Source organism: Ceratotherium simum, chromosome 20 (genome assembly GCF_057802395.1).
Source record: "Ceratotherium simum simum isolate JZ-2026a chromosome 20, ASM5780239v1, whole genome shotgun sequence".
NCBI classification, from domain to species: Eukaryota; Metazoa; Chordata; class Mammalia; order Perissodactyla; family Rhinocerotidae; genus Ceratotherium; species Ceratotherium simum.
The window spans coordinates 56,232,223-56,249,425 of NC_141919.1; the positions used below are offsets into that span (position 1 = coordinate 56,232,223).

The 17,203-nt window shown below is 41.1% G+C and overlaps 1 protein-coding gene across 8 annotated transcripts in view; it reads left to right on the forward strand.

Moving 5' to 3' along the window:
• NOL8 (nucleolar protein 8) overlaps positions 1 to 17,203 on the forward strand; it is a 33,351-nt gene that overhangs the window by 4,484 nt on the left and 11,664 nt on the right. For 6 of the 8 annotated variants that reach the window (XM_087444822.1, XM_087444825.1, XM_087444823.1 and 3 more), the window contains exons 4-11: positions 448 to 526; positions 6,476 to 6,517; positions 8,644 to 8,779; positions 9,804 to 9,872; positions 10,681 to 12,555; positions 14,190 to 14,303; positions 14,807 to 14,929; positions 15,213 to 15,303. In XM_087444822.1, the coding sequence (XP_087300948.1) occupies positions 448 to 526; positions 6,476 to 6,517; positions 8,644 to 8,779; positions 9,804 to 9,872; positions 10,681 to 12,555; positions 14,190 to 14,303; positions 14,807 to 14,929; positions 15,213 to 15,303 (2,529 nt within the window). The remainder of the gene's footprint in view (positions 1 to 447; positions 527 to 6,475; positions 6,518 to 8,643; positions 8,780 to 9,803; positions 9,873 to 10,680; positions 12,556 to 14,189; positions 14,304 to 14,806; positions 14,930 to 15,212; positions 15,304 to 17,203) is intronic. The other 2 variants (XM_087444829.1, XM_004442722.3) reach the window with 2 other exon arrangements.

The following is a 17,203-nucleotide window of genomic DNA, read 5'->3' on the forward strand; positions in this document are numbered from 1 at the left end:
TATAAGGTGATAAATTAAAGTGAGGTGCTACAGGATTCCACAGCGTCCTCTGATTCGCCTTAGAAAGATAACGTTAATGTTGTATAGTTTTAGTGTGGAAAATGACAATGAAATGTTAAATAAATGTCAGCCATTCACCAGAGGTTCCTGATATTACTTTATAAACAAATGACAAAGAAATTTTGCTTTACAGTGTGCACATTTACCTCATTCAAATCTTCCAGTAACACTGGGAGATGGGGAGTGTAAGGATTCCTGTGGTTAAGTGGTCAAGATGAGGCCAGGACCTAGGCCTCTCTCCAGGTCTCATTGTCTTTATTCTATTTCCTCTGTATTTCTTTGTGATAAACAAGTCTACTTTTCTTGGTACTAAATAATTTTAAAAGCACATGCTGAAATGTATTTTTGCATTGTCATGTACTTGGGTAATAATTCTTTACTTTATAGGTATGTCTGTTTTAAATAAAACAAAATGGAAAGGTGGAACACTACAAATTCAGCTAGCGAAAGAAAGTTTTTTGCACAGGTAAGATTTGCTCTACATGGATTTAAACGCTGTTTCTTTATATTGGAAATGGTTTTATGTATTCAATAAATTGATTTGAAACTATCAAGTTATATGTTATTACAGTATTAGTAAATTCAAACATTACAAGTAGAGCTAAAATCCCTCTTAACTGACTCCCTGTGACCCCAGACCTCACCAAAAAAAGATAATACAATGCATGTACTTATGTATATTTTAAGCTATAAAAATATGTAGTTATTTCATCTTTCTTAACACAACCATTTGTGGTGATGTAGATCTTCCCCCTTCTTTATAATAACTGGTCAGTACTATTTCAGAAAATGGCTGTACCACTGTGTAGTTGGTAATCCACCACTGATGGACATTTAGACTGTTTCCACTTCTTCACGATAATAGATGACCCTTGAGAATGGCTCCTGCATAGGTTTCCTGTGGGGTGTATGTCAGAAAGGGGAGTTGCTGTGTCATAGGGTTATGTACATTTAAAATTTTAATAGACACTACCAAATTGCTTATGTTGATTTTGACTATTAATGCTAGTGTCATAGATATAAAGATAATAGGAAATCCCTGTATGAGAGGCATGAGATTAATTATGCAAGTGATTTAAGAACAAGGTAGTGTTAGAGCATTTTAATATCCCGAAAGGTATTCTCAGGGAGAAACGATTATATATATATATATGAGTTTAGGAGCTTTCAAAATAGGAATCATTTTAGGAATGTACAGATGGAGCAACTAGGAGAGTTGATAAGATTGTTCTAGACCAAGGAAATGGCACAGTGAAGACGAAGGTCTAAAACAGGTGGCAGGGGTCAAACTGAAGGCATGTTTTGAGGGAGTGGTCTGGTGAGAAAGGTGAGAATTTGATTTTGTTCTTCAACTAGGGGCCTCTGTGAACAGGATAGTGATGGAACTTTCTTTTTTTTTAATTTTTTTTTTATTTCAGTAACATTGGTTTATAACATTGTGTAAATTTCAGATGTACATCATTATACTCTTACTTCTGCATAGATTAGTCATGTTTACCACCCAAATACTAATTACAACCCATCACCACACACATGTGTGGAATTATCCCTTTCGCCCTCCTCCCTCCCCCCTTCCCCTCTGGTAACCACCAATCCAATCTCTGTCTCTATGTGTTTGTTCTTGTTATTATCTACTACTTAATGAGGAAAATCATACAGTATTTGACCTTCCCCTTCTGACTTATTTCACTTTGCGTAATACCATCAGTGTCCATCCATGTTGTCACAAATGGCTGGGTTTCATGGTTTCTTATGGCTGAGTAGTACTCCATTATGTATATATACCACATCTTCTTTATCTATTCATCCCTTGATGGGCACTTAGGTTTCTTCCCAGTCTTGGCTGTTGTGAATAACGCTGCAATGAACACAGGGGTGCATGTATCTTTACGCATTGGTGTTTTCAAGTTCATTGGATAAATACCCAGTGGTGGAATAGCTGGATCATATGGTAGTTCTATCCTTAATTTTTTGAGGAATCTCCATACTGTTTTCCATAGTGGGTGTACCAGTTTGCACTCCCACCAGCAGTGTATGAGAGTTCCCTTCTCTCCACATTGTCTCCAACACATGTTGTTTCCTGTCTTGTTAATTATAGCCATTCTGATGGGTGTGAGGTAGTATCTCATTGTAGTTTTGATTTGCATTTCCCTGATAGTTAATGATTTTGAACATCTTTTCATGTGTCTGTTGGCCATCTGTATATTTTCTTTGGAGAAATGTCTGTTCAGGTCTTTTGCCCATTTTTAATTGGGTTGGTAGTTTTTTTGTTGTTGAGATACATGAGTTCTTTATATATTTTGGAGATTAACCCCTTATCAGATGTATGGTTTGCAAATATCTTCTCCCCATTGTTAGGTTGTCTTTTCGTTTTGTTGATGGGTCCCTTTGCTGTGCAGAAGCTTTTTAGTTTGATGTAGTCCCATTTGTTTATTTTTTCTATTGTTTCTCTTGCCCGGTCAGACATGGTGCTTGAAAATATGTTGCTAAGACTGATGTCGAAGAGCATACTGCCTATGTTTTCTTCTAGAAGTTTCATAGTTTAAGGTCTTACATTCAAGTCTTTAATCCGTTTTGAGTTAATTTTTGTGTATGGTGTAAGGTAAGGGTCTACTTTCATTTTTTTGCTTGTGGCTATCCAGTTTTCCCAGCATCATTTGTTGAAGAGACTTTCTTTTCTCCATTGTATGTTCTTGGCTCCTTTGTCGAAGATTAGCTGTCCATAGATGTGTGGGTTATTTCTGGGCTTTCAATTCTGTTCCATTGATCTCTGTGTCTGTTTTTGTGCCAGTACCATGCTGTTTTGGTTACTATAGCTTTGTGATACCTCCAGCTTTGTTCTTTTTTCTCAGGATTCCTTTAGCTATTCGGGGTCTTTTGTTGTTCCATACAAATTTTAGGATTCTTTGTTCTATTTCTGTGAAAAATGTTGTTGGAACTTTGATAGGGATTGCATTGAATCTATAGATTGCTTTAGGCAGTATGGACATCTTAACTATGTTAATTCTTCCAATCCAAGAGCACGGAATATCTTTCCATTTCTTTGTGTCTTCTTCAGTTTCTTTCAGCAATGTTTTATAGTTTTCGGTGTACAGATCTTTCACATCTTTGGTTAAGTTTATTCCTAGGTATTTTTTTTTTATTGCAATTGTAAATGGGATTGTATTCTTAATTACTCTTTCTGCTACTTCGTTGTTAGTGTATAGAAATGCAACTGATTTTTGTGTGTTGATTTTGTATCCTGCAACTTTAGCATATTCGTTTATTACTTCTAAAAGTTTTCTGGTGGATTCTTTAGGGTTTTCTATATATAAAATCATGTCATCTGCAAATAGTGACAGTTTCACTTCTACCTTTCCAATTTGGATCCCTTTTATTTCCTTCTCTTGCCTGATTGCTCTGGCTAGGACTTCCAGTACTATGTTAAATAGGAGTGGTGACAGTGGGCATCCGTGTCTGGTTCCTGTTCTTATAGGGATAGCTTTCAGTTTTTCACCATTGAGGATGATATTAGCTGTGGGTTTCTCATATATGGTCTTTATTATGTTGAGGTACTTTCCTTCTATAACCATTTTATTCAGAGTTTTTATCATAAATGGATGCTGTATCTTGTCAAATGCTTTCTCTGCATCTATTGAGATGATTATGTGGTTTTTATTGTTCATTTTATTAATGTGGTGTATCATGTTGATTGATTTGCGAATGTTGAACCATCTCTGCATACCTGGAATAAATCCCACTTGATCATGGTGTATAATCTTTTTAATGTATGGTATGCAATTTGGTAGTATTTTGTTGAGGATTTTTGCATCAGTGTTCATCAGTGATATTGGCCTGTAATTTTCTTTTTTTGTGTTTTCGTTGTCTGGTTTTGGTAACAGGGTCATGTCAGCTTCGTAGAATGAGTTAGGGAGCTTCCCCCGCTCCTCAATTTTTTGGAAGAGTTTGAGAAGGATAGGTATTAAGTCTTCTTTGAATGTTTGGTAAAATTCACCAGGGAAGCCGTCTGGTCCTGGACTTTTATTTTTGGGGAGGTTTTTGAGTACTGTTTCGGTCTCCTTACTGGTGATTGGTCTATTCAAATTCTCTATTTCTTCTTGATCCAGTTTTGGAAGGTTGTATGATTCTCAGAATTTATCAATTTCTTCCAGATTGTCAAATTGGTTGGCATATAGCTTTTCATAGTATTCTCTTATAATCTTTTGTATTTCTGAGGTGTCTGTTGTAATTTCTCCTCTTTCATTTCTGATTTTACTTATTTTGCCTTCTCTCTTTTTTTCTTGGTGAGTCTAGCTAAAAGTTTGTCAATTTAGTTTCTCTTTTTAAAGAACCAGCTCTTGGTTTTATTGATTTTTTTTCTATTTTTTTTTAGTTCTATTTCATTTATTTCTGCTCTGATTTTTATTATTTCCCTTCTTCTACTGATTTTGGTCTTTGTTTGTTCTTCTTTTTCCAGTTCCTTTAGGTGCATTGTTAGATTGCTTATTTGAGATTTTTCTTGTTTGTTGAGATAGGCCTGTATTGCTATAAACTTCCCTCTTGGAACCACTTTTGCTGTATCCCATAAATTCTCGCATGTCGTATTTTCATTTTCATTTGTCTCCAGGTATTTTTTGATTTCTCCTTTGATTTCTTTGTTGACCCAGTCATTGTTCAGTAGCATTTTGTTTAATCTCCACGTATTTGTGGCTTTTCTGATTTTCTTCCTGTAGTTGATTTCTAGTTTCATACCGTTGTGATCAGAAAAGATGCTTGGTATTATTTCAGTCTTCTTAAATTTATGGAGACTTGTTTTGTGGCCTAATATGTGATCAATCCTGGGGAATGTTCCATGTGCATTTGAAAAGAACGTGTATTCTTCGGTTTTTGGATGGAATGCTCTGTATATATCTACTAGGTCCATCTGTGCTAGTGTGTCATTTAAGGCCAGTGTTTCCTTATTGATCTTCTGTTTGGATGATCTGTCTGTTGGTGTAAGTGGAGTGTTAAAGTCCCCTACTATTATTGTGTTACTATTTCTGTTTTTATGTCTGTTAATAATTGCTTTATATATTTAGGTGCACCTACATTGGGTGCGTAGATATTTACAAGTGTTATGTCCTCTTGTTGGATTGTTCCCTTGATCGTTATGTAATGCCCTTCTTTGTCTCTTTTTACAGTTTTTGTTTTAAAGTCTATTTTGTCAGATATGAGTATTGCTACCCCAGCTTTCTTTTCATTGCCATTTGCATGGAGTATCTTTTTCCATCCCTTCACTTTCAGTTTGTGAGTGTCTTTAGGTCTGAAGTGTGTCTCTTGTATGCAGCATATATACGGGTCTTGTTGTTTTATCCAATCAGCCACTCTATGCCTTTTAATTGGAGCGTTTAGTCCATTGACATTTAATGTAGCTATTGATAAGTATGTACTTACTGCCATTTTTTAACTTTTTTTCCCTCAGTGTTTTAGTAGTCCTTCTCTGTTCCGTTCTCCTTCTATACAGAATTGATGGTCTCTTTAGTTTGACCTCTGTCTGAAAGCTCTACTCTTTAACTCCCCTCCTCCCTCCTTTTGTTTTTGATATCATATCTAACCTCTTTTTTGTGCATTTGTATCCATTGTCCTCTTATCATGGAAATAGATAATTTTTCCTATTTGTGGTCTTCACTTTTGCCCTTAAATCAGTCCCTTTAACATTTCTTGTAGCACTGGTTTCTTGGTGACAAACTCCTTTAATTTTTGCTTGTCTGGGAAACTTTCTATCTCTCCTTCCATTTTGAATGATAACCTTGCTGGGTAGAGTATTCTTGGCTCTAAGTTTTTTCCTTTTAGCAATTTAAATATATCATGCCACTCTCTTCTAGCCTGTAAGGTTTCTGCTGAGAAGTCAGCTGATAGCCTTATGGGGTTTCTTTTGTATGTAACTGGTCTTTCTCTTGTGGCTTTTAGGATTCTCTCTTTATCTTTAATTCTGGACATTTTGATTATGATGTGTCTTGGTGTGGGCCTCTTTGGGTTTATCTTGTTTGGGGCTCTCTGTGCTTCCTGTACCTAGATGTCTGTTTCTTTCCTCAGGTTAGGGAAGTTTTCATCTATTATTTCTTGAAATAGATTCTCTGCCCCTTTGTCTCGCTCTTCTCCTTCTGGGACACCTATAACACGGATGTTAGTGCGCTTGATGTTGTCCCAGAGGTCCCTTAGACTGTCCTCACTCTTTTTAATTCTTTTCTCTTTTACCTGTTCACCTTGGGTAATTTCTTCTAGTCTTTCGTCCAACTTGCAGATCTGTTCTTCTGTATCCTCTACTCTGCTTTTGAGTCCCTCTGGTGAGTTTTTCATTTCCAGTATTGTATTCTTCATTTCTGATTGGTTCTTTTTTTATATCTTCTATTTCTTTGTTGACATTCTAACTGAGTTCATCTATTTTTCTCCCCAGATCAGTGAGCATCCTTAACGCTTTGTTTCAACTCTCTGTCAGGTAGGTTGCTCATTTCTATTTCACTTAGTTCCTTTTCTGGGGTTTTGTCCTGTTCCCTTACTTGGAATGTATTCCTTTGCCTCCTCATTTTGCCTCTTTCCCTTTCCTTGTGTCTGTATTATGTAGGTCAGCTACATTTCCTGCTCTTGGATAGGTGACCTTGTATAAGTGATGCCTTAGGAGGCCTGCAGTGTGCTTCCCTCAGTTTTCAGTGTTCCAGGGGTGACCCCTATGTGGGCAACGTGTGTCCTTCTGTTGTGGCCTGTTTGCTCTCCCTGTAGGCACCCAGGGAGGATGAGTTATGCTCCTGGCCAGCTGTTGTAATGCTCAGCTGCTTGTAGTTGTTTTGGGCCCTTCAGTCTCTTTATCAGGTGTGGGGAGCCCCAGCATAGTTGGCTGCAAGTTCTAATACCACATATGTGTTGCAGTATTTCTTTTATGTGAGTAGGCCCCCAGTGTGGCAGGTTGTTAGGCTTAGGGGCTTACAATTGCTATAAGCCTCCAGCCTTTAGGTCTCTTGTCAGCTCTCTGAGGATTGCAGCTGGGTGGGGCTGGCATCAGGCATGGGAGCACCCAATTGTTTCAGGCTTTGGAAAGTGGGGCAAACCCCCTATGTTGGTCTTTGAGAAGCACAAGTCTTCTGCAGCTGACAAGCCCTGCCACCCACAGGTCCACACACACAGTCAGCAGAGTCCTGCCCCGTGTGTGCGCCCTGACCTCCTGAAGTGGACTCAGTCTCTCCCTGGCGGGAGCCCCACACACTCCACCACCGCCCCACGCTCTCTGCCCGCTCTCTGTGCACGCCCTGCCCCACTGAAGTGGCCTCAGTTGCCAGGCTGCAGAGAATCCAGTCACCAATCTATGCAGGCCCACAAGTTGCCTGAGGGCCTGTTGTTGGGTGGGGCCAGTCTCTAGGGTGGGCTGCCTGCCCTGGCTGAGCTGGATTAAATCCGTGCTCTAGTGGTTGGGGCAGACCAGGACTAGCAGGCCCCAGGGAGAACTCCAATGGCGTCTGTGTCAGCACGCCCACACCAGGCCACAACAATGGCCGCTGCCAATGTCCCAGTCCCTGGAGAGGTCTCACCTCTCACCGAGATGCACTCAGGGCCTATTAGGTGAGTCTCTTTTCACCAAAGCACTATGCACCTTTCTTTCTGGTGATTTTAGGTTGCTTTCTGAACCTGGTGAGTTTGCGCGTGGGCCCTTTAAGAGCCGGTTTTAATTTCTTTGTGAACCAGCTTTTCTGGGGTACTTACTCCCAAATGTTTTAGTAGCAGGCAAAGTCAGATATTATGCCACTGGTCTCGATTGTGCTGGGTCCACACAATGCCCACAGCCGGAGCCCTCCCCGGCTAAGGGCCCCACTCCTCCAGGGAGGGCTACGTACCTTTGGGCTGCTCCCGGGCGGCTGTGAAGCTGGCGGCTTGTGAAGGCAGCGTTTTTTCTCTCCAAAAGTGAATTTCTGCCTCTTACACCTCGATTAGGATTGTCCTTTGTTGCAGGAGATCCTCTTATCCAGTTTTCAGTTCTGTCTCAGGGGTAATTTTTCCACGAGTAGTTGTAAATTAGCTGTGTCCGCGGGAGGAGGTGAGTTTAGAGTCTGCTTACACCTCCATCTTGACTTGGAATCCTCTGATGGGACTTTCTTTTGGCAGCACTTCAGTACCTACTAAGTGCAGGAACTGGGGTCCCAGTCCTGAGCAGGGCACGCATGCAGTGCTGCTGCCTTGAAGTGTCTGTGGGAGGTGGCACGTAAAGGAGGCAGATCAGAGACAAAGAGGCCAGTGAGGATTGGGCAGCGCAGTTCTCTAGGCCTGACTCACAGGTGGGGGAGTTTGAATCAGAAGGTTGAGATTGCATTCTGCATTCTCTTTTTTACGAGGCTAGAAATAATCAAGACTTGGCAGATTGGGCTCTGAAAGACCCCTCTTCCTCATGGAGAGGAGTGAAGGGATTGAGGATGGATAAAATGCCAAAAGTATGTAAGTTGAAAGGGAAAAATGGAGAGACCCTAAATGATTACTGTAAAGTTAAACAGCTTTATAGTATTGTAAAACAAAAAAAGCACCATTAATAGCATGGTTGCTTATTTTTACTCTTTTATTTATATTTTCTCTTTGATTTAGATTGGCCCAAGAGAGAGAAGAAGCAAAAGCAAAGAAGGAAAAATCAACAACAGGCAACACCAGCTTGTTGGAAAAGATGGGAGTGGTGGATTTCCATGTGAAAGCTGTGCCAGGGACAGAAGTACCAGGGCACAAAGTGAGTCTCCTCTGGTAGCCTGACCAACCCAGGAAACTGACTTCTGAGACCATATGACCCTGGGCATCGTGTCTAAAGCAGTGGCTTTTTTCCCTTGCTTTGAAGCAGTTAACATAGAGAGTGCTTTATAGTCTTCAGAGTGCTTTTATAGCTCTTAGGTAAGCACAGTTCCTCCCCCATTTTACAAAGAGAGAAATCAGAAATCCAAATGGAGGCAGGTCTCCTAGGGGACAAAGGTGAGGCATACAGGCAGATGCAAGTTTTCCTTTTTTTTTCTTTTTTTGAGGAAGATTGGCCCTGAGCTAACATCTGTTGCCAGTCTTCCTCCCCCAGTACATAGTTGTATATCCTAGTTGTAGGTCCTTCTAGTTCTTGTATGTGGGATGCCGCCTCGGCATGGCTTGATGAGCGGTGAGTAGGTCCGCACCCAGGATCTAAACAGGCAAAGTTTCAATGGATGTTGATAAAGGCCGACAAAGTGGAACATGTGAACTTAACCGCTACGCCATTGGGCCAGCCTCAGCACGTTTGCCTTTTTTAATAGCTGGTGTTTTTGAGTAGCATCCTACGTGGTTTATATGGGATTGATAGCTGCCCCAACATTTTTTTTTTCTTTTTTCTTTCCTCATACACTTTGTTATTTTTGTTGTGTGTGTTTTTTTTTTTTTTCTGTGAGGAAGATTAGCCCTGAGCTAATATCTGTGCCAGTCTTTCTCTATTTTTTTTTTTTTTTTTGTATATGGGTCATTGCCACAGCATGGCTGATGAGTGGTGTAGTTCCACGCCCGGGATCTGAACCTGCAAACCTGGGCCACCAAAGCAGAGCACGCTGAACTTAACCACTACGCCACTATGGTCCCCTCATATTTTTGAGGACTTGTTTCATTATCAGAAACCTAAACCCAATAGCAATCATGGTCTACTGTGAATTTAAATTTTTTTAAAAGTTGTATATTTGCAGTGTGGTTCATCTTTTCCGTTTGTGACATATATAATAAATACGTTCTTTTTTTTTTTCTTTTAGAATTGGATCGTGAGTAAATTTGGAAGAGTCCTACCTGTCCTCCACCTAAAGAATCAACATAAACGTAAAATATCCTTTGAAATTGGCCTTTCAGAGTAATTGTTTACCACAGTGATGGATACTTGCAAAAGTTACTTCCTACCTTCAGAATTTTCCTGCCTCTGTCAGTAAATCTTTAGATGTTTATTTAAGTTTTTACGTTCCCAGTTTCTAGGCAAGGTAAGACCTACCTACCTACATACATGAGACAATTAGAGAATAATGAGAGAAAGTAATGAGGTTTTATGCAAGTAAGTGCCCAGAGTTAAAACCAAGCACCATCACTATTAATCAGAAGAAATTACTTGGGCTGTACATAGATATTACAGCAAACTGATTCACATTTTATTCTAGACAATGAGTAGAATGTAAAATGGATGTTATTGAGGTAGGAGAATCAGAGCTAGGATGGGTCAGTATCGAGAAGGCAGGAATGGCCAAAAGAATTTGAGACTCAAGGACGTGCAGTCAGTGTCTGGCTGTGCTCCTGTGGATGCCCCTCTATACTCTGCTTTATGGTACAAGCTCAGTGGATAGATTTCTTGGATTTATAGAAAACAGTCTTGGGGCCTCTCTTCCTAGAATAAAATGTGAATCAGTTTGCTGTAATATCTATGTACAGCCCAAGTAATTTCTTCCGATTAATAGTGATGGTGCTTGGTTTTAACTCTGGGCATGGCATAGAAAGCTCAGTTTCAAAGACCCTGTGGTCACCTAGTGAAGTCCTCATTTTGTTTGACAGGAGACTGAGGGTTAAACAGTATTCCTGTTACTTCACCAGATTGATAGCTTTGCCTAAAATCTAGCACCTTAGTTTTGTTCCTTGACTTTTGGTAACATCATAAAGTATGATCCATCAAAATACTGCCACAACTTAAAGAAGATAGGAGAGGATTTCACAAATGCCACCCCTGTATCCAACCTCACTTGGGAACTGGAAGGAGGAAATGATCCTATGAGTAAGAAACGGCGAGGAGAGTTTTCTGACTTTCACAGCCCTCCCAAGAAGATGATAACAGCGCAGAAGGATGAGGGTTCGATTGCATCTCTGGCTATGAGACTAAGACCCAGTAGGATAATGGAGAGTCTACACTTAACACAGCAACAGGCTGCACAGGAAACACCTTATGATCCCATTACTCCTCCTAAATCACCCTGGGTACCTGATTCTGAGAGCCAGAAACTTAAAAATGTATTTTCTCAGACTTCTGGCTTGGAAACTACCAGGAATAGAAATAGCATGTCTGATGGTATCGATTCTGAAGATGAATTAAGGCTCCTGATTGCAAGAGAGGAAAACTTAGGGAGAACTACATGGTCCTCAGTAAATGAATCTGAAAATGATCCCTTTGCAGTTGTAAGGGATGATTTCAAATCAGATGTTCACAAACTTCATTCTTTAACAGGTTTAGGCATTAAAAATAGTGTCTCTTGCCTTGATAGTGAAGATAATGTTATGGGAAATGATTGTGACTATGATTCAGGAGATACGGATGAAATCATTGCAATGAAAAAAAATGCTGGTAAGGTCAAAAACAGTGCAGAGTTTTCACAAATGGAAAAGTCTGTGCACAAGAAATCTTTGAAAAACAGAAAAAAACGTGAGCCTTCTGATCATCGTATTAAAGTACAAAAAGGAAAAACCAATGTAGAGCTAGCCATCAGTCACGGAGTTAAGCTTAGTTGTAAATCTCTGTCCGATTTCAGTAGCGGTGAAGATGCTGATTCTGTATCAGAATCAGCCGAGGCTAAAGGAGATGAGGAGTATAACGCCATGATGAAAAGCTGTCTGCATGTGAATCTCACTTTGGCTGATTTGGAGCAGTTGGCTGGCAGTGACCTGGAGGCACCAAAAGAAGATACTGAGGGCGATGGCTGGGAAACCACTGCCAAGTGTGACAGGGCCTCCAAAAGCCGCAGGATTCCCAGTGGCCTTCACAGAGGTCAACAGTGTATTCATCCTGAGGAGATTGTGGCTTCCCTTTTAGAAGGAGAAGAGAACACCCATGGAAAACAGAAGCCAAAGGAAAACAACGTAAAGTCAAAATTCCAGGCTTTCAAGGGAGTAGGCTGTCTCTATGGAAAGGAATTAGTGAAAAAATCCTTGAAAGTGAGTGTTGCCTCTAACAATATTACTAAAGATCAGAATTTCTTGAAACTTGAGGATTTCAGTAGCATATCCATGGAAATGGGGCCCCTGTATGCTAATGGCTCATCAAGCAAACTGACTCCTTTCCAACGTGCAAAGAAGGCAAATGACCCAAACCATATTCAGCCTCAAAAAAGACAGTCCACTTTTAAGAGCCAGGATCACAAGGTGTTGTCCCCTAGCAGTTCAGAAAAGGAAAGTAGAAATCCTATTTCTAGTCTGTTGCCATTAATAGATGAGAAATCTTTAAGTCTTGGTGCAAAGACTCTGAAGAAAGGCTCTGATGAAGACTGTTGCCACAGGACGGCAAAGACAGGAGAGGGCTCCAAAAAGAGGCCCGATCTGAGCAGCCGCACAGCCCCTGAGACATCACGTGAGGTCTCCTCCAGGAGGGACACTCAGGGAAGCAAAACAGACTCCCCACTTTCTGTTAAAAGTTCATCCAGTGTTAATGCTAAGAATAAGCATGCTGAAGACAATCAGAAGCGTTTGGCAGCCTTAGAGGCAAGACAGAAAGCCAAACAAGCACAAAAGCAGCTGGTTCACAAGGCTCTGGCGAACGTGGTATGTGTTTAGTGTGTGCATCTAACAAGGGCTCTCTCAGAGTCCACCCTTCTTCCCATGAGGGTCGGCATGCCCCTTTAGAGCTCAGTGTCTTGGCACCCACCAGTTTTGTGTTTTGTGTCCTTGAGTTAGAAGCTGTTATCGCCATGTATCTTTAGTACATCCCGAAAGAAGTGAGATTAAGTTCTACTTAGAAAAAATATTTTTGTTTTTATCTAAAGTTTTCTTCAAAATTTCCTTTCCTTGAGAAGCTGTACCTGGTATAAAGTGATGTATCCCAATATGTCTGAATTTACATAGAAATCACTTGCCAAGTGATTTATGTCTTGCAGAGATTTACTATAATGAGCCTTTATTCATTTTTCTGAACAATTGTTAGGTACATATGAAGTTCCAGGCCTTCAAAGTAAGTGCTGGATTTACAGAATGAGGATTGTGGTCTGTGCCTTGGGCTGTTATTGGCTCACAGTGTGGTGGGTAGAAGGTCACAGTTTAGTTCCACGGGCCGAGAGAGAAGAATGCCCGTGCACCCTGGCAGCACACAGGAGGCATGCGAAGTCTGTTAGGAGGGTGGGGGAAAGGACTCTCAGCCTGAACTGAGTGTAGTGTGAAAAGATCAGTGGGAATGGGTCAGGCAGAGATAAAAGGGTAAGAAGGGAGAAGAAAGGCATTCCAGGAAAAGGGAGCAGTTTGTCCAAAAGTGAGTATTTGCAGTCAACGTGCCTGAAATGTATAGAGTATGAGGTGGCAAGAAATGAGGCTAGAGAGATTAGTAGGGGCAAGATGTGAAGAGGCTACGGAGGCTGGACTTTGTTCTTAAGGCTGTGAAAAGACTGAAGAACTTTAAGCAAGGGAATGAGGAAGAGTTGTATGTATATTGGAACAGGAGTAGACAAACTGCAACTCACAGGCCATTTAGCCTGCAGCCCATTTTGGTACAGCCTCCAAGCTAAGAAGGGTTTTTATATATATATATATATTTTTTTTTTTTTTAATTTTATTTATTTATTTTTTTCCCCCAAAGCCCCAGTAGATAGTTGTACATCATAGTTGCACATCCTTCTAGTTGCTGTATGTGGGACGCGGCCTCAGCATGGCCAGAGAAACAGTGCGTCGGTGCGCGCCCAGGATCCGAACCCGGGCCGCCAGCAGCGGAGCGCGCGCACTTAACCGCTAAGCCACGGGGCCGGCCCGAGGGTTTTTATATTTTTAAAGAGTTTAAAAGAAGAATAATGCAGGACTGAAACCATATGTGGCCTGCAAAGCCTAAAATATTTACTCTCTGGCCCTTTACTGAAAAAGTTTGCCAACATCTGTTTGGGAAAGGTTGTTCAGGCTGTGACAAAAACAAATTGAATGGGACAAATTTGGAACCAGGGACAGCCTTTGGGAGGTCGTGAGCCAGAAGCGAGGCAGTGACAGTGGGAATATGTTTAGAAGATACCAAGAAGGTCCAGTTGATGGAACTTGGCGATCAGCTGAATATGGAGAGAGAAGTTTTAAGTTCCCATCATGAGAAATAAGTGGATGATGTGGGCATTCACTAGATAAGAAAATAGGATGGGAAGTAGATTTGGCAGGGGAAGGAGATGAAGGGTTGTCTTAAGGTGTAATGCTTTTGATGACTGCTCTAGGATGGTCACCCAGAGGACAAGCCAACACACATCATCTTTGCTTCTGACAGTGAAAGTGAAACAGAGGAGGCATCCACTCAGGAGCAAAGCCATCTGGGAGAGGAACCAGTGAAAGTAAGACGTTCAGGACGCCCACATGGGCATTCCTCTAACCTTTGCAGATACATTTCTGTCTGATGCAAATGAAGACCTCCACACAACTGCCAGGCTCAACATAAAATCCTCTGGGAACCACGATGAGACCCAGGGCTCCCCAGACCACCAAACACGGAGACTGCAGAGACCTTGGAGATTTTCTCCCAAGTGAATCTCTCTTCCATATTGTCTGCAAAATGATGTCAATATCAGTGAAACCCTGCAGAAGGTGTTCTCACATATAATAACTGTCCGCCACCCCCATCCAGGCTGCATTGGGAGCCTCTGGATTAGTGACCCGAGAGGCCAAGTAGATATCACTGAGTCAGGAGTTTCTATCCTAACCACCTTCCACCCTTTCGTGGAAGATGCATCTGGATTGTTGGTTCTTAAATATGAGAGGGAAGATTACATAGTGAAGGAAATGCTGATTGCCTCAGTTATTAATAAATGTCTCTGTCTTCTCTTAATCCCTGTAACAGGAGTCCATGGGTAGAGCATCTGGGAAGCTGTTTGACAGCTGCGATGATGAGGAATCTGGTTCCGAAGATGATAGTAACAGGTTCAGAATTAAACCTCAGTTTCAGGGCAGAGCTGGACAGAAGGTTAGTGAAGACTGAAAATAATAACACTTGTAGTGTGTCCTTATTTTTCAACAACATCCTTAAATCTAGGTAAATACAGACAGACCTTGACGTGCACTTTAGTGTTTAGGTGTTTATTTTGGGAGTGAGTCCTCTTTAACCCTCTCTGATTGGTTTGAGGATAGGTGAGGTTATGCAAGCATTAATATAGTGAATTTCAGGGCGTGGGAGGTGTACTTGGAAGGTCTTCTTCAGAAGTGATTTCTTGGGAATATGGTTATCAATTGTGTTTGTGTTTGTGTAGCTCATGGATTTGCAGTCTCACTTTGGCACCGATGACAGATTTCGCATGGACTCCCGATTTCTAGAAAGTGACAGTGAAGAGGAACAGGAAGGTAAATTGTCTAAACCATTCTGAAGTCAGAGCTGGGGGACCCTGAGAAGTCATCTAGTCTAGTTTCTTCACTTAACATATGGAGAAACTGCACCTCAGAATTGTAGAGCTTACAATCCAATGTTTAGCTTACTCAGTACTACCTCAGTTTGTTTGTACATATTAATTTGTTTAGAAAATTTTAATTACTTGAAGCTGCCAGAAAGGACAGGAATAGATAACATCCATTAAAGGCACCGTCTTCCTCCGTCCTGTCCCTGGCGTCCCTCCCTGGCAGTAGATCAGCAGGTCCTGGTGAGGCCATGGAAGTCTCACCTGGCTTTCTAAAAGGAAGAGTGTTCATCTTGCCTCCATTGGATGTGCTAGGTGCAGGTTTTTAAAAAGCAATGTACCGTTGAATGCCATTCTACCTGAATTCATCCTTATTTGAATATATCTAATAGTAATGATGCTATCAGAAGCATCCTAATTCTGTTCCTTTTTACTTCCTGCTTTTTTCACAGCCATGGTTCCAGACTTCCTTTATAAGACCTACTCTTATCCTTTTCAAAAGACTCTACCTCCTACTTGACCAAGAGGGTGGCCGCCTTGAGTGAGCTCCCTATTTCCCTCTCCAATCTCAGAACTTCTCTTTCCTTACTCCTTTTTGTCCCCCCTTCCTGAGTTAATCTAATCTGCATCTTACTCCTCCTCATTCATACTTCCTGTTCCCCCCTTTCTCATGTGCATATTCATCCTTCTTTTTTCTCCTAGCTCCTTCCTCTTTGTACAGACATGATTAGGTTTCAGGTCCCGAAAAAGCCGTTTCTTCAACCTTGCCAGTTTTCGAGTTGCCACTTCCATCTCTTTTTCAGCACTAAACTTGAAATGAAAAAATAAATTGCATCTAACCCAGAAGCAGTTGGCTTTGTATTGAATACAATCTCTGATTTGACTCTCTGGATTCTTTGAGGTGATTATTATGTGTATTGTACATTTCCAGAAACCAGGGTTCAGAGAGTAAATTCTCCAGGGTCCACACCAACTTATGTTTCAGAGCTTCTCACTCAAAATTCCATGTTGAAAATAGGAATAGACAGAACCTTGGGAATAGGTTACATTTAGAAGCTGCATATAAAGGGTACTTTCTTAACGTCTGCCACTTTTGTCTGTCTCCTTACAACTCTTCTGGTATGTATTCCCTCAAAGCTGTGAATAACAAGTTCACCAAATGCAGTGCATTTGTTCAAGCTTCAGGCTCTTCAGCCTGCCAGCTGCATTTGTCACTGTTGACCACCATCTTGAAATGTTCTGTTCCCTTTGCTTCCATTGCACCATAACTTCCTTAGGTTCTTCGTTATTCCACGTTCCTAATTTTCCCTTTGCCTCCAGATGTAGGCCCTTCCCAAGTTTCTGTAAGTCCCTGTGGCTTTAGCCTTCTCTTATACATGGGGATTTTCCAGATTTGGGTCATCTTTGCTTATGACTGTTGTGCTGAGCTCCCAACTGTTCTTTTCTTAGTGCTTGATGGATATTTCTCACAGACATTGCTGTGAGAACAACAAATTCTCAGCAAGTCCCAGACTGAATTTCTCTCAGCTCCTCTGGACCCTTCTGTTTCTGTTGATGGCACTTCCATTCTTAGGGCAGTCAGACATAGAACCTCTGTCTTTTGTTTCTTTCCTTCCCGACTCTTGAGGCTCAATCTTTTGTGAATTGCAAAGACTATCTTGCAGATAAGTGGCACAGCCAGCCTACAAACTCCTCGATCCCTTTCCAGCATTGTGTTTTACTTCCTATTGGTCATTATTAGGTTAAAATTGAAATAGCTGGTTTTTGAAGTCAAAAGTTGTTGAATATTAGCAGTTTCGTATGGTTCAACCTAATACAGTGTAAACTCTGCACTTCCTTACTTCAGTATA